This window comes from Varroa jacobsoni, unplaced genomic scaffold (genome assembly GCF_002532875.2).
Source record: "Varroa jacobsoni isolate VJ856 unplaced genomic scaffold, vjacob_1.0 scaffold_71, whole genome shotgun sequence".
In the NCBI taxonomy this organism is placed as follows: domain Eukaryota; kingdom Metazoa; phylum Arthropoda; class Arachnida; order Mesostigmata; family Varroidae; genus Varroa; species Varroa jacobsoni.
In genome coordinates, this window is record NW_019212973.1 from 137,345 (window position 1) to 154,739 (window position 17,395).

The following is a 17,395-nucleotide window of genomic DNA, read 5'->3' on the forward strand; positions in this document are numbered from 1 at the left end:
TATATATATAGGTATAGTGGCTTAGAAAAACAGAGAAACAATCGGTCGATAAAAAGATTCGTTGGTACGCAGAGGTACTGCCAGAGGTTTCGATTTTTCTTGAAGAAGCAACGAGACGAATGAACAGAACAGCCAGCATAACTTGAGACTCAATTTTTTTTGAATAAGCTTTCATAAAGATTCGATAAACTACCGTCGCGCGATGTCTATCACCGACAAGCCAACGGCTGTTGCTGACGCTACTACTACGATATCGTAAGGTGCTTTCACTGGGGCACTAATGCAGCGCAGTAACTCATCGGGCTTCATTGCATCACAAAGCTTAGGAAGAGTGCGGTGGATATAAAAATGCATACACATATGCATGCAAAGCGTCGACGAAATTTCAGCGATTATTTGTTATAGGCGTAGAGGGCTGAGGTGATAGGCGTTGAAGAATCAGTGCTGAAGGTGCCCCAAAGCCAAATTTTAAAATACACTGAAATTACGTTTATACTGGTATAGTAGAATCCCTCTAGCTTTCGCCTAAGTCATTTGAAACGAGATACAGATTTAGGCTGAAATAAATTTATTCTTGCCGGCCATATACAGATGTTTTGACTATCAGTAAATTCAGTCTTTTGATTGAATTGAAAATCAATTGTGCGTGTACAACTCTGTAAAACTAATAACTGTTGCACGAATCTGTGTACTACTATAGGACTCTAGTATACTTATCCAACTCATCAACGCACATGGGAGTTTTTCTGGCTCTGCTTATAAGCACTATTCACTTACCAAACCTATGATCGTTCCATCCTCAAAGATTTTTTTACCCACCCACGGACTTATATTTAGTTTCCATTTTCAAGTAGTTCTGCAAAAGTCATAACCAGCGCTATTCCGATTACGCCAGTTCCAAGCGTAGCGCTGCAATATATTGTAGCTTATGGACCTTGTCAACCCTAGTCACCCATGCTAAATTCACAGTAGCACATATTAATTTATATCGGCCCGCTGTGTCTTAAAATCCAAAGAAATTCGAGCTCATGGGAGTAAACTTAGCCCCCATTATAACAATGCTGTTAGTGACCATTTTGCTACCGTGCAGGTCTTAACGGGGGGCGGAAGACCTACAGCGTTAGGCAAGGTAGTCCCAGTAGGCGCGCCAAAGCGACCAGCCCAGAAAGGCGCTTTTGCTGCTGCCGCATCAGATGCACATGACTCTGATACCTGGTTCTACAGCCGCCGCCGCAGGTGTCTGCATGGTGGCTGCTACGACTGTGACGACTGCCGCCTAATGGAATATGAGGAAATGGAGCGCGGTAGCGCTTGGGCAGAGGATGGAGGAAGGAGAAAGCTTGGGAACCAAATGATGAACAGATCACAGGCCGGAGAAGGCAGACAGGCACATCAGACTCTTTTTCTTTCTCTGTTGTCTGCACTATGGTACAGTAGGTAAGTGTGCTAGCAGTATATGTATGTCTATGTGTCCACCGCCGTCTCGATCAGACCGAAGAAGGCTGCTCGACCAGTATACGATGATTACAGGGATATAGATATACTCCAGCTTCGTCTGCAGACAAACTATAGAGCGAAGAGGAAAACTATGGTCTACGGCAAATAACTAAGAAGAGCGGCTGGCTCGGAGCGCTGACTCTTCTATAGATCGTCACTAGCAGCTGTCGTTTGCGCTCGTTGTTGCTGTTCTTGTCGTTGTCGTTGCTGTCGGTCGAGCGGGTAGCAAGGCCGGCCGAGTAAAACGGTGATGGCTGGCTGGCTTGCTTGATTGCTCAGTCACAAGCAGCGTCACCGCCAGGAGCTTATGAATACGAACCTCCAATAAGCGCTCACGGACGCAGACAGGGACGATCTCACGGAGCCCCTTCCCTCCGCCAACCTGGGCGAGTAAGTGCCAAAAACGATAAAAGCTACTGCCGATGCTCCCTGACGCTGCTCCAGTGGTGCTCAGTATTGTTTCATGCGGTCGTGGGATGCCGATGAATCGGTCACTGCCGCCGCTGCTGCCACTAAGAGTCTGCGAATCGCGAAAATGACGAAGACTGCAACAACAACATCAGCGTCAACAACAACCACCGCTGACCTACTTGCTTGGGTGAGCACGGCCGGCAGGTTGACAGGTTGCGACCTTTTATCTCAACCATACCGGCCTTAAAACAGGCCTACCTGTCAGTATGGTAAGGAAGAATCAGACAATGAGGAGAAATGCCGAAAAACAAGTGCTTTCGTATGTACACAGTATGCAGTGATGGATACGAACGTAGTAGTGAATATAAAACAAAACGGAAATGTCTTCCGCACTTGTCTTAGGTAGTAGCTTCTAATGGTGAAATTGTAAAAATATGTCTTGAGAGCAGCCCGGCTTAAGCTCTACAGGAACTATTGTTTGAGAGAAAACAACAAAAACAACAACAACAATATATATGGCAGTTATCACCAGCCACCAACGGTAAATGAGCAACGTAAGAACACTCGAATGTTCAGTTGGCTTTCCCGTATTAATTTTGAACTTCGCCGCTGCCAGATCATTGCCTAATAAATGCGTTCTAGCCGAATATGCTCTGCGAGGATGGCCACAGGCTCTCAAGGCGAAGGGGTTCACCACATATTTCTGAGTGCGCCCCCTACAGTTGAGGAATCAGCAGTTATTAAGAAATAGTAATTGTACAATACATATAGCAGGGGCCGTTGGAAGCATGAATGCGATGTTGCCACTGGATGGATAAGTGAGTATTGCTTCTGACTATGGAACAATTCAAGCAAACCACAGAAGCTAAGGACGCAATATGACTGTTTAGAAGAGCGCGTGCTTAAGACAACTATGGCAAGCATCGACTAATGAGCAAATAGACCAAGGTTTAGTAGCGTATGCGTGTCAAGGGAAAAGAGATCAATAAATATTATTAGTCGACGTGGTGGTATATACATATATATATATATATAAAACAAAGTATATTTAGCGATGGAGGGACTCCTGTTAGTTTTGGCTCGTATATCTACGTCGGGACATGAGAAAATTCTGGGCAACTTTGTTCAAACAATGTTCCATTAGCGAAGGGCGAGCACACTCTCCCAATGTCTCATTAGCTAGCTGTTCATCTCGATCGGATACATATACATACACACAGCCGTGCTACCGAAATCGAGCCTGGTTAATTTCGAAACCACTCCACCAAATTGGCCGAACCTTCTGTTCGAATGAAGGTTATATTAAGTATACGCAATTACTAGTCACGGTCCTTTTCTAATTTCAAACATAATTACCTTCTAAAACTTCAATTAGTGTAAATCAATGCCGATCCGATGACAGAATAGAATGATTATACATTCCTTCGATAACACACTAGCTCTTACCAAACAATTAAGATGATACTTGATCAGTCTTCTTTCATTAGTGTTCATATCATTTGCACAGGGCCGGAAGTCCCAAAAAAAATGAAATGCTTTTTCCGCGACAAAAAAATATCCCTGTTTTTTGACATTATCATTCCCGCTTGCATTGCTACAAGCTGGCTACATGCATGCGGTTCTCTGAATCGGCCCATAATATTGAAACGAAACCCTAAGATCATTATGCGTCAGTCATAAGCTGAACGACAGCTCGCAAACAACAACAGCAACGGATTCTAGCGGTTTTCTCGTGGCCGATCAACTGGGCTGGCCATCCAACCGGCGGGTCAAAAGCCTCGCCAACGGGTTTTTTTTTACAAAACAGCAACACAGAGGCCACATTTCCAGTTACTATCGATTCAACCATTTGCTTCTTGATCAGTGATTGTATATATATATATATATATATATATACATATATTGCTTCCGATAAGGGTTTACAAAACAAAGATGTACATGTTACCAATAGAAATACAATTACAGTTAAAACTTAGGATTTGATTGCTACATTAGAGTCATTAAATCGAGTTACGCACAAGATAGCCTTATAGAACCAGTGTACAAGAATCACATAAGAAGTTAAATTTTGCTGATTCTTAAGTTTTCATTTATGCACCCTAATGTCATGGTCACCACTTCCTTTCAGATGGATTAAAGCTATGCTTGCTGTCGACGAGAAAAAACACTGTATTCCGCCCAACTGCATATTCCACCCATGTCATGTATGCCCACTCACCGTTGGTCTTGTCTCCTCTATAGTTTCGTCGTTGTTAAAACGACTCGGTCTTATGTCGCTCTTCCCGAAGAGGAACTTATTTCCTTTAGGTCACACAAGGTAATAGTCCAGTGAAGTTCAATCAGATGTGTGCATGTGAGCTTAATGGAAAATCACAGACGTTTCATCACAAATAAAAGATCGCGGCAGCAAAAATTGATGCCAGCAGCGGTAGCATCGGCGCAGGTTAACAGGTTGCCAAAAAATGAACTTTCGTGCCACGTTTTTTTTTCGTTTACCGCCGTTCCTCGAGTAGAAACAGTCCGATCTTACAAAACGGGTTGTAATACTTTTCGGCCAACAATGCAGAGACTTTCTTCCCGAACGGAGTTTAATTTGTAGAATGGAATGGGAGCTGCTTTTTGTTTATTGATGGATTCGCGCCCGTTCACCATCGATAGGCCACCACGGACTGGCGTTGACGTCCCAAAAGACTTAATGATTCATTACCGAATGAATTGCGTCCGTTCAAGTATCAATGCGAACTCAGCGCATTTGCTTAGCGTTCACTGGGCGTCAATCCACTTCCGCTCGGAGAAAGACAGAAACAATCAGCCGCGAGTGGCGCGCTTATAAGCACACACTGCTCGCTGCTATCTGCTCAGCTCGCGACCTGGTGTTTCGTGCTACAGCAACGGCAACAACGAACTTCGACAATCAAGCACGCTGGATCGACTGAGCGCCGTTCTCGTTCGGCTTTCGATCTGTCTCTCCGTCGTCTGCTTTCGTCGGCTTCGCTGCCGCCCGGCGTTTGCTGTGAGTCGTAACTGGGACGTTTACGCGACGTGAACGCTGAGTATCATACTTGTACACACATGCGGACGTGTATTTATATTAGAGAGAAGCCCTTCGCTGGATGATATCTACAATCGTATAAGTGTAATGGAAGAACGTGCACGGCGATTCTTACGGGAAGAGAGGGACACACTCAGCTACTGCTTCACGCAAAGTAATGCGATTTGACTGAATCGCAACTGACGAGCAATTGCGAGGTGCATAGAGGAAGCTGCTATAGTGGTGATTTGGTCTGAGCGGGCAGCGGTCTCATTGAGGCACAATCACATAATTCAAACAAATATATATAAATATCCAGTAAAACACAGGTAAAGAGAGAACGTCGTCGAAGAGCACTTGTTCAACGTTGAAGCTGTAAGGGGCAGGAGGACTGATTCTGAAAATTCTGACCGCGAGCCGCAATTTTGTCGGACACTAGCCAACGTATGGTGGCAAAGGGATACCAGGATCTACTTCGATGCTGGGATGCAACCCGGTCCAGGTCGCCTGTTGTATCTGACTCTTTCGCACGATGATTATATACAGGGAGCACGGGTTGATGGCGACTGTCAGTCAAAATGCTGTGACAAAACCAATAACGACAACGGCTACGTTAACAACTACAAAGTTCCGTGAGGTAACCTCGCGCGACAATCTATCTTTCCACAGGGCGCAACAGGTAGAGCTCAGTCACTACTCCTACTCCGACTGTTCTGGTAACTCTGATCGACCAACGCGGCTCGATACGCTCTGCCCCAATGGCGGGCACCAACTGATCGAGGAGCAGCAGAAGTTCAGACTGCTCGTTCTGGAGCTCGCGGCTGCCGCCGGTACCGTCGCTGTTGTCGCTGTTGAGTGCCTACTTCTGGTAGCGCTAGAACGATGGCTGCTACTTGGCTTAGTCAGGCACACACTCAATGTGTTATGCCTAGACCCATTCACTCTGCCGGGCCGCGACCAGCGGATCCACATGAGGGGTTCGTATCAGGGAGGTGAGCGAGTGGAAACTAAGCGAATCCGAAGGGGGAGAGAGAGTATCGAACCACTTGTAAAGTGGATCAGAGCGGCTGTCCGATCGCCAGCCTGTTGCTCTCAGGCAGCCGTGGCAGCAGCGAAAAGACGCGGTTGAGCTGAGCAGACAGCCGACTAACCAACTATCCTCTACCAAGCACTAGTCGACGAGAAACAAGCGGCTCGACTACGGCAGAGCTGTAGGGCAGGGCAGGGCAGGGAGGTAGCTAACTTGCTGCGGTCCGCTGGGGGTAGGTTACCAGCAACGGCAAAATCTGGCCACAGCTAGACCTGCATGGAAGCACGCTCAAGTCTGTTTAATGAAACTGTTATCTGTGGTAAGAAATCTGTGTGGTAGTAGATTTACTAGCTTTGTTTACGTCCCGTAAATCGGTGTATATGTGCGTATAGAAATGTTGATTAATGGCAAGCACTCGTCAAAATTGCTGCCGTTGTCAAAGGCGCCCGCGTTCAACAGGCCGTTGCTGGGACCGTAGCGTCCGTAAGTACCGTTTGCCGCGCGTAGTTTCGAGTTCTGCGGTCTTGCTCCGAAACTCACGCCTCTCCAGACTCCTGACTCCTTCCCAGCGCCGGTTTGCCTTCTAGCGATGGCAGGAGCAATGTCAGGAACATCAACATCGACGTTTTAATGCACATAAAATAACGTGAAATCGTGGCGCACTTGGCTATGAATGTACTGCTGTGATTTACAGACCATCGAATGTTCTGACTTTAACAGTAAAAAATATGCCTGAAGACATTATGCATTGATACAAAGACGGCAGGGTAGCTACGAAATATGGAGAGCACTCAAAATATAGAGAAACCTATACATATATATATATATTCAAATATGTTCGCACCGCTGCTAGGTAGATTTTACATAGTACCTAAGAGCATAAAATATAAGCTTGAGATGTGCATCTATATTACAACCTAATTATTATTACGAACAAATCCGGCGGACCTTAAAGGCGATAAATTTTGAATTAGTTGAACCATAATGATGATTTTTAAGGATACTCTCGTTTATTGTGAACACATTTATCCGAACCCTGGCAACCATTCGCGTTCATATATATATATATATATATATATAATTTCTCTATCTATAACGTTTCAAAATAAATCGATGGTAGGATAATCAGATAGCTTTTTTTAAGACAATTTCCAGAACGTTGTAGCTGGCCGTCGAAAAATAAAGACTTAACCATGTTAAAGATGTTTTTACTTCTCAGCTCATTTTTCCTATAGTAAACTCTAAACTAAGTTTCTAAAGAACTGGAGTATTTATTAGCCAAACTTGCGTCTGTTAGCGGCGCATCGTTCAAAACTTATTCAGTTTCAAAGTCGGCCGAATTCGCTTATAACAGCTTAATATATAGATATACAACATTAAAAGGGTGTTACTAAGTGTTGTAGAGTTTGCTGAATCTAGATGAGCCATATATATCTATATATATATATATATTATAACACGCTAGCGTACGTACAGAATCGTGTTCTACCATAGGTATAAGGAGATGAATGCACATTCTATTACTGTTGACTAAAAATATATAAAACAAAGACTTAAAGAAACAGGGAAAGTGTCGGCCATTGTTGTTAAGCTGGAGGAAGAAAGAAATATGGTATAACGAAAATTTCTATGGTCTGATTATGACACAGGGTAATGGACATTGAATTAAGCGGCTTACCCACGATCACGGAAAAAAAAAAAGGTTTATTACTTATCTGTAGAGACGGGAACTTTTTGGAGCGAAAATGCCGTAATGGATTAAACTAACCGGAATATATCAACGCTGCACCAAGCCGTTTACACCGGTAAAAAAACAGTGAATATATATATTAAGCAATTAGGTAGGGAAATATTGTTGCCTATTACTTCGCATTCAAGACTCATTTGAGCATCCTTTTCATTTGATTTCGCTTATTAAACTTATCGCAACCAACAACGGTGACTATGGACTCTTGCTCTGTTTGATCGAAATCAGTATCAGAAATAATCGCACATGTACAGTATTCCCCACAGGATGGAGTCCATACGGTTTAAACATACAACATGCCAAAACCAAATTGAATAACTCGGTAAGCAGTTGCTGAGGGCTATTGCTTTTGTTGTTGATGTCGCCGCTGCTGCTGCTGCTCCTGTGGCCCGAATCACCGTTTGTTCGCTGTTAGCCGTGGGCGGCTGGATGCACTCACGACCCACAATCCACGGCTGGTCAGGACCCACAACCTCATTTCTCTCATCCCGCCTATCCCAGCTGAAAACCATGAATGCACACAATTTACTCCGCTACAGAATCTCTAAAAGACGAAGATCTTCAGGAGCAAGAAGGCGCCATCGGTAGAAATACGACCTGCGACGCCTTGCCCGTCCCAACCCCACCGACTCGTAGCAATGGTCCATAGCCATGTACACAATGCAGATTCATGGGCGAACCAACGAGTGAAATATCCAGCAAGCTCTCAAATACGCTTAGACACACACACACACACATAAGCAAACAGACATACGGCTCCGCAACGGGCACATGCCATTCATATCGAGCTATATGCAGTCGCACGCAAATGCAACTGTAAGCTGCCATCCGTTGATATCCACAAAGATCCTTGTATTTATATATATATATATCTCGAGTCTTGGTGGTGGTAGCGGACTCAACAAGCCTCCCGAGGCGACCTGCTGCCTCCTTCAAGATCCTAGATCATCACAGTCCGTAGACCTCGTCCCTGTTTTCGTTCGAATCCCCAGGCCAGGTTAGATCCGCGCGGTAAAAATGGCCGAAGAAGCGAACAAAGGAATGGATAAGAAGGACACGTAGTGAGTAATAGTATTCAGAAGAAGGCGAACAAAAAACGAAACGATGATGAATAAAGGCTTGTGGCAGAACTTTGGAGGACGAGCAGGGGACTTGACGCATGCAAAATAGTGTGAGAAGACCGAACCCAGAACAAGCCGTCTATTGGTTGAGTTAGCACGAAGCAAGCTGTGGGTAGATGGATTGGAGTAGTGGGCCTGTTAGTCGACTGGGAAGACAGCTCCAATACGACGAAGAAAAACGGTTCGGGCCTAGCTGCAGCCTATAGCTTCGGTTGGGCCAGAGCCCGTCGAGCACCGATGATGGAATCCCTCAACAAACGGGGGAGGGTACGGGATGGGCGGCGGAGGGGCAGACGTTGACTAGAAAACGCGAAGGGATGGACAATATCTTTAGGATCTTCTATACACCGTGACTATATGCATTTGATTGTGTGCCATATACTTTCGAGCGCATAGTACGGGATCGGTGGGAGGCTGAGTGTAGAAAGGGCGAGAATCGCGTGGGGGTTGTACACTCAAGGTTCGACGCAGCTGGATCCCGGGGCAACACATTTCATGCAGCTCGGAGTTAGAACGGTTGTAGTAGTTCTACAAGCTTTGCTATAGAGCTGTAACGTGGCGGCCTCTGTACGATGCAAAGAAAAACGGTGGCTACGGATGACTGCGTACTATCCAACCCACATTCCGTATGTCGTATCCTGCCTGGCGTTGGTACTTATACATAACTAAACCTGCGCAACGTAACTATCCAAAGTGGACAATAAGTTGCGTTGTGGCACTAGTTAGATCGAAAATATAAAATAGAGCTGAATAAATGTTTCGAGTTTCAAGTGTGGTACCTTATTGTTATGCATTGCTTCAGACGGCTCATTTTCCCAGTACGAAACGAAGTGTGTCCGAGACACTCGAGATCGTTCCATTTTTCTTTAAGTCTAATGGACGTACGTAGATCAAGAGATAAGCATGGCGACCTCCAACTGAATAGACGACAAATCGATTACTTACTGCAACTACAAGTGTTTCGACAAAGGTCCAATACGACAGCTAGGTGACAGTACCCGGTGCCGACAGGGAAGCTGATAACAAAACTAGAAGGGTTTAAAAGTCTTTAAGGGCCAAAAGACGAAAACATCGGTGGAAATCTATAAAGATGGACATCTAGATTCCGTGCGCCTTCAGAAAAAAGACCGAAAAATGATCTGACCTATGTCTAAAACAAAACTCAAGAACGAAAGGTGGAAAAATGTATGTACATACACGATAAAAGGGAGGGTTGAACAAAGACATTGATACGGTAATAACGCACGTATATCAATAACCCTCATATTCATGAGCGATCTACAAAATCGTGCATCATATTGCCATGAAATCACGTTGTGCTGATAGTACTGAATTGCCCATATGAACACATTTGTCTTTTGGTGATGCCTTTGTACGAATAGGTTTGCCTACCCCCCCCCCCCCCCACCCATTAGCCATGCCATGCCAGGCAACGACACCCGTCGCTTTACTAGCAACCCGAATTTGAGTCCATGTTCTGAGGAAGCCAGATGTTCAGGTGCGATGAGAGCTTCTTGTTTCAACCGGACGATAGGAAAGCATTATATGTATATATAGAGAGAGAGAAACATTTTTAACATAGGAGTAATGTCGGCGGGTGCGGGTGCCAAATTTTTTTCGTGCCACCCCCGACCACTGGCCACCAGGCCGTATCGTTCTCTTTGACTGTTTTCTTGGACTAGTTGTCTAGATGACGGGTGAATGAGGTTCTGATGACGAGTGAGGTGGGTCTAGTCGCGTTTTTATAAAGTGGCGCAGCATTTTGTCTAACTCTGAGTCAGAAGACAGGTTTGCAGGAAAACCCGCAGCAATGAGGGGCTCAATTGCAGACAGAAAAATTGCATCATTTTCCCTTTCCTGTTTTTCGGAGCGTCTGAGCTTTCGCCAGATGGATACATAAGGCCGCAACGTACATTAATGTGCAGAGGATGTGCATACATTGGTGTGTAATCGTGATAGTCACACACTGAGACACGGGTCGAGCTAACGATGGCAGGTACGAACCGAGACTCAATCGAGAGCAAACTCAGCTCTTGCAGCTCGCAAAGGACTAAACCACCCTAAACAAAATGTTAGAGACACGACAGCGTTAGCAGTATGGGTTTCGGCCAATGACTAAATATGGCGTGGTTATACAAGGCGAAAATTCTAGTTGGCGGGGAGTAACGTTAGGAGTGAAAGACGTTTTTAAGCAAGATACAGATCTGTACGTAACACGTGCCCACGAGCGATAAGATTCCACACAATGCGATAGGTGATACCTTACCATACTGATAATTGTTAAAGCGTAAAAAGCTAGCCTTTGAGTTGTTTTTTTTTTTCATATTGGAAAGGGAATCCGCTATTCCCAGGTCACTATTATAGTGGCAATATCATTATTCAGCCGGGTGTTATTCTATGAATAGGCAGCTGTTCAGAAGTGGAATACTTCCGTTCTCATCGGAGACGTATCGGGCTGGTAGGGGCTGCTGTGTTTCGTATTTGGAACGTTACCTATGCGTCGGGTTTTTTTTTTCTAAGAAGTACGTGCCCTCTTTATTTAATCACGCTTATATACATATCGCTGAACTACACATTAGGATATGGTTTGTTGTACATGATAGTATAATCAATTGGAAATTCTCTAAGTGCCAAATTCTATGCCACGAGCAATTGTTTGCGGAGTCGGGCTAGGACACGTCACTTTCCGTCGTACATCGTCTAATACTCATGACAGCGATACTCATAATATCCTCGTACTGCACATATATAATAAGAACGTATTATGAGAAATATTGTAATATTAGCGAGAAAAGTAATTTATTTATTATTGCAGTATTACGTTTATTGATTATAGGATACTACTGCAATGCTAGCATTGGGAAGCTAGATGAAAACTTGACAACTTGCTTTACTTCAATTATTCTCCAATAATAAAAGTAATGCGTCACTCTGGTTAACTCTAATTATTTGCAATGATATAAGTACGTTAGAAATGGCTGGGAAGTGCTTGCTTTTGGGGACCGTTTCAAAAGAAAGAAGAAGGAGTCTTGAAATATCTCTGTAAAACTATGTAGGGCAAAAACAGAGTGCAGGTTAATCGGGTATATTGCTTATTGCGATTCCCTACCACGCTCCGTCTCCTAGAAGACACATCCACAAGAGACGCAGTTTTCGTGTCTAAGTAATTTACTTGGGCATCCCCAAAGCTTTAGTTAATTATGGCGCACTCGAATAAGATAGATAGCTTTAATTAAAATATTATAATTGGACAAACTCACTGGAGGAATGATATTCTGCGCGTCCTCTGGAAATAAAACACTACTACTACTACTACACAGCCCCAGTTTCGAAATTATGCCTCTAATCGAAATTAATAATTTCATCAAATTCGTTTTGCTCACGCAACGACTACACGATCCAGCAAATGTTTGAAATCTTCTTGAGCTTCTGAGATAGTAATTAGAACGTTATCCATGATCTCAACCCAGCGCTATGTATCTGTGTCAGATAACGTTTTTATGGTGTGCGGTCCAAGCGATAGAGGATTTTATACACCTGGCTATGCATGAAGACCAAACCAAGTAATTGTTTTGTTAGGGCATCTTGCCCCCGAAGCATCACTCTTCTCTCTGCATAGTTGCTTCGTCCACTTTGCTCCTCCAAACTCACTTGTCTTCGGGTGACGCATAGAAGAGCACCTTTAGAGAACATCAATGCTTCTTCCCGTTCCTGTGGCGCTTCTTTTCTGAGGGAGGAGTTTAGGGGTCATCTATAGTCATCGTCCATAACTTCTTCCTTTTTCTACTTGCAGCTTCGTCTAAGCCGTCGCGAAGATAGACATGCGGTATATAGCTAGTGCCTCTCAAATAAGCATATGCGTATACGCTCGGGGATACCGCGGAGTAATCGGCACTGAACTGGGCGAATGTTACGCCACTCCGTCCGGACCTATTGAATTGGAGGTTGTGCGTCAAGTCGCATTTGGGAAGTAATACAACTGCGGCTGCTATCGTTGGCGCTGCTATCGGCGGCGCTGCTGAAATTTCACCGTTATGTGCAGCGGTCTACTGGGCCTGAACCAGCGCGAGGCGTACCGCACGTGTGAGTCTAACATCACGTTCAACTCGTAACCACAGCAACAAGATCGTCTTGATAATACTTTTTGTATCGCGTTGCAGTAAGACTCGGCATAAGTGATAGCAATAGCTGGCTGCTAGTGGCATAAGGTAAGCTAATTCTTTGTTAGTGAAGAACCTTGCGGGGGTTTGACCCTGTCCGAACTGCCGTCTGTCGTTCGACGTAGCCGGACGTCAGGCAACTGTCTGCTTCTCCATTCTAATCGACGGTCGGTGGCAACGTAGAGGCCAGACAAAAAAAGGCAGTAGGAATCTTTCCATGTATGGTCTATGTTTATCTACGGGGCAATAGAAACAGAAACTCTTCTATCTATACATAGCTTTCACTTAATGCGAAGCCAACGACAAAGCGAACGAAGACGACTGTACCAGCGGGCGCTGACCAACTTGTTCGTGGAGAACGATAATAACCACACACATATATATATATATATCTGTGCGTGTAAATAGGAAATGATGAGGTTGGTTTGTCGTTCGCTGGCATTAACTTGACCGAGCACTTCGTTAACTTTTTTGATCTGCTGACCACTATGGCCCTGCTTTCGTCTACTACTTTTCCCCCTTACGCATGGCTATGGCAAAAGCAAAATTTTGGCTCAATTATTCCCGCTTTCTCCGTTGTATTTAGTTTGTTATCGACATTACTATGCATGATACTAGAAATAAATCGGTTCATGTTAAAAGCTAGAAAAAATGAGTCGGTCTTTTATTATACGCGGGAATGAAAGAACTCAAACAAGAAACAGCCACTAGAAAACGACTTGTCATTGTCTTGCTGCCAAATGCCTCTTATGGTTTTCTGTTTGATAAAGCCAATCAGCGCATCAACTGAACGCACGGTTTATACTCCAAAGAAGGGTTTTAGTGTAGGAGAAATGCAAAGGCTCAAAATGACTCTTCATAAATGCAGGACTTTTACTGTTACCTATAGGCCATACCTGCCTCAACAAGGCTAGACCGCTGTTATCTGATTTGTGAATTTAACTACATCTAGCGGTCTGGAAACCATTAGGAAATAAATGTTTGTTGCTACCTATGATGATTTTGCTATTGAAGCCCAATGCCAAGATTTGTCGCCTACTAGCGAAGCTTGTCATCGAGTCGCGTCCGCATGTCGTGCAGCGTGACCGCCTTAGTTGTACGCTACTTATGTACAACTCTACAGTATTCGTTTTTATGCATAGCTCTGTACGTCTATATATAATGCGCGGGTGTCTGCAAGCGTCTAACGTTCACGCGTTTCAACTGCGTACAAACGCACAAATACACACATTTGTGTCAGGCTGCCCCTGCCTATTGCACGACCTAATGTCGTTTACTCGAGCAGACATAAACGATGAAGATGCAGAAGCATATGACAACGCTGCTTCTACGCAAATAAAAAGGGCCTCCAAAAATTATTACTTGCTTATTGGCACCACCATCGCGGCCGAGCATCCGAGCGACCGATCACCCAATCGGCGGACCGATAATAGAAGTCTACGAGCCCTGATCGTCCTACACCCGCTTCACCTATCGGACGCTGCTAGTGTCTCACTAATCAGTGTTTCACTCTGACTTCAGCCTTCAAATTTCGGGACTCGGAGATGCTACGCGGGCTCCAGCTAACTTTAGGACCTTCTCAAGATTTTAGCTAATGTCGAGAAGAGCTATTGAGTAAGAAGCATTGGAGTCGCTGCAGAGAGCCTTGCGCTTTCAGTCCCTTCACCGACGTAGCAGATGTACCATCCGTGGCTGTTTATGGATCCGTCGTAGAACTCGATGGACTACCAATCTCGTGTAGATCACATGGCTGCTATAGATGCAGACGACGTTACAATGTTCACTGGCCGGCTCAGACTCTTGGATCGCTAGTAATAGCTTCTGATTGCTGGGTACTTGCGTGGCGTTTCGCGATCCTAGGTGGGGGTCAGTGCTAGCTGAGGCATCACGAACGCTGCGGCCGGTTCTGGTTGCTTGTTTCACCGTTTTACTATATCTTTTTTGACAGATTTTTTACTTTTATTTTCACTTCTTCGATTTAGCAATCTTAGCTCTCTGTGTGGTTGTGAGTGTGAGCGTGTACGTGTGTGTGTGAATGTGTGTCTTTGTGTATGTGTATTTACGTCTGTTGACGCAATTCTGACTAAACAGCTATCACTTTTAGTTGGTGAACGGAACAACGAGATGGCAGCGAAATGGAGACTTCGCTGTCGCTGTTTAGACGGTATTTTGGCGTTGTTGTTGTTGTTGTCGTCGTTGTCGTCATCGATGGCACTGCGGTCTTGTGGCAATTTGAAGTTGCGGTACTTCTGGTATGGTGTACTTCTGAATTGTAGACATGGACGAGCCGCCATGTCGATGGCGACAAGCCCCAAAGAAAATGCAGAGCGTAGACGCTTGTTGGGATACTACTGTAGACCGGCAAATTGATCGCCACATGCGAAGTAGCAGTTCGCCTGCTTTGAATTTTCGATAAATAGTGAACGTTCGGCGTGTTATGCCAGACGGTCTTCAAATGGTCATGCAGGGTTCCCGCTGTTTGACGTCGAGGTGATGTAGCAAAAAAATAACAAATATGGTAAAGCAAAAGAGAGTATTCAGGTACAATGGGGGGTCAGGGCGGAGTTGGACTTACCCTGAGAGGGTCATTTGAAAAAGATCAACCAAGAAAAAACAACAAGATGTCGTATTGGTATCATATTCAAAAGTGCATATATACTCACATATACATGAAAAACCTGCCCAAATGATTAGCATAACGATTGCGAGGCGCGAAGTGAAGTTTACGGAGAAGCCAGTAAATCGCAGTGAAAGAGCGAGAGAGAGAGAGAGAGGAGCAAAATGCCACACAAACGGTACGATAGAGTGTGCTCCGCGCAGTGCATAATGAAATAGAATATAAAGAGATGCACGCTGCTAAAGAAAACTCAATAGCATGCCGTAACATGGATCGGGTTTTATAGGTAATATATCACCTGCAGAATGGAATAGGCGGTAACGCCTGGGTTAGGGAATCAGAAGGTTTGGATCTATGAACATAGGCAAACTGATGCCGTCTTTAACGTGCAACTTCGTCAATAAGATAAATTATTATTAAGCATGTATAATGCAAGAGGATAGCAGACATCCCTACAACTTACGTATGGCTAAATAATACGGACGCTTCTTTATCATCGGTTTCGGTGACTCTCGGTAACAGAATAAGCAAGACTGTCCATGGCCAAAACATGCAATGCAAATGTGTGCATATATATATATATACATGCATATGTTTTAAATATATATGCATATATATTTAAATATATATGTATATATATTTAAATATATATGTATATATATTTAAATATATATATGTATATATATTTAAAAGAGGAAAGGCGTCAAAGATATTATCATTCTAACCAACCCTTCGCTATGGATAAATTCTTATTAAATCGGAGTTTCAAGGCGCAAAATGCCCCGTCAACATTTTCCACGAATTACATTCTACGAGTGTCGACTTAACGTGCTGGTTCGCAGGAAATCGAACCCGGCTATCAACAAGCAAACATTTATGCAGTATTCTACTTATTTTGCATCTTGATAAAGTTATTTTTAATTATGAGACGCCAAATTGACACGAAACATTCTTTTCAAACACTTAGAGTCAGTCATAACTTGCGATTATCCATTATCTGAAGCGTAGATACACTGTTTTAGAGACTTTATACGAGCATGAATTGATGCGTTTTTGGGGCAATTTGACAAATTTAGCGACTTTTATCTAGAACGCCTTATATGACTAGGCGGCCATGCCGTACATTGATACCTTGTTTACGATAATGGGTTGGTTTATCGTTGCTTTGCGTGAGTGTAGTGTGTGTTTTGTGAGAGAAAAGTCTCTAGATGAATGCAGTTAAATCCAATTCGTTAAACATTCTTATGTTTTCATATGCAGGATCGTTTACTCGTCTAATTTTATATGTAACCATTGATAAAATTTTTTTAATATACAAGTTCAAAAGCGAAAGGAGTTACTTGACTGTTTGAGAATCTTCATTTTACATCTCGTTAAAATGAAAGTAAAAGGAAGAAGTTATGATTTTTCTAATTGGTGCTTAAATTCAAACAAATATCACACTGTAGCTAAAATAACCATATTTTAGTTTACGTATTTTTTTGCGACTATTATGTTGTTCTTTGTTTATTAAATTTAATATAAATGTTACGTTTTTCTAATACCATCTATTTTTTATAGTGCTCTTCAGTGTTTTTATTTTGGTTCATAATAAAGTTCTCATCAGGTACGTTTCTGGTGGCGGAAAATAAATGCGGTTTGTTTTAACTGCTTTAACTTACGTCATCTCATATCTTCTCACATTAGCATCTGTGCGTCTACTTTGTTGCCAACCATAAGATCGTGGTTTCCCGGATCTTCGACCTTGCTCCTACCGATCCTACTATCTACAGGGTATCCCA

The 17,395-nt window shown here is 43.7% G+C and overlaps 2 protein-coding genes across 2 annotated transcripts in view; both read right to left on the reverse strand.

Moving 5' to 3' along the window:
- LOC147753960 (uncharacterized) overlaps positions 1-6,001 on the reverse strand; it is a 13,043-nt gene extending 7,042 nt beyond the window's left edge. The window contains exon 1 of the mRNA XM_022836797.2: positions 4,127-6,001. The gene's annotated coding sequence lies outside the window, so the exon portion shown is untranslated. The remainder of the gene's footprint in view (positions 1-4,126) is intronic.
- Positions 6,002-6,957: 956 nt separating this feature from the next.
- Positions 6,958-17,395, reverse strand: part of LOC111262490 (uncharacterized) — a 12,717-nt gene continuing 2,279 nt past the window's right edge. The window contains exons 2-3 of the mRNA XM_086969222.1: positions 17,276-17,380; positions 6,958-8,217 (exon numbers count right to left, since the gene is read on the reverse strand). Coding sequence (XP_086825348.1) covers positions 7,947-8,217; positions 17,276-17,280 — 276 coding nt within the window. The 5' untranslated portion in view covers positions 17,281-17,380 and the 3' untranslated portion in view covers positions 6,958-7,946. The remainder of the gene's footprint in view (positions 8,218-17,275; positions 17,381-17,395) is intronic.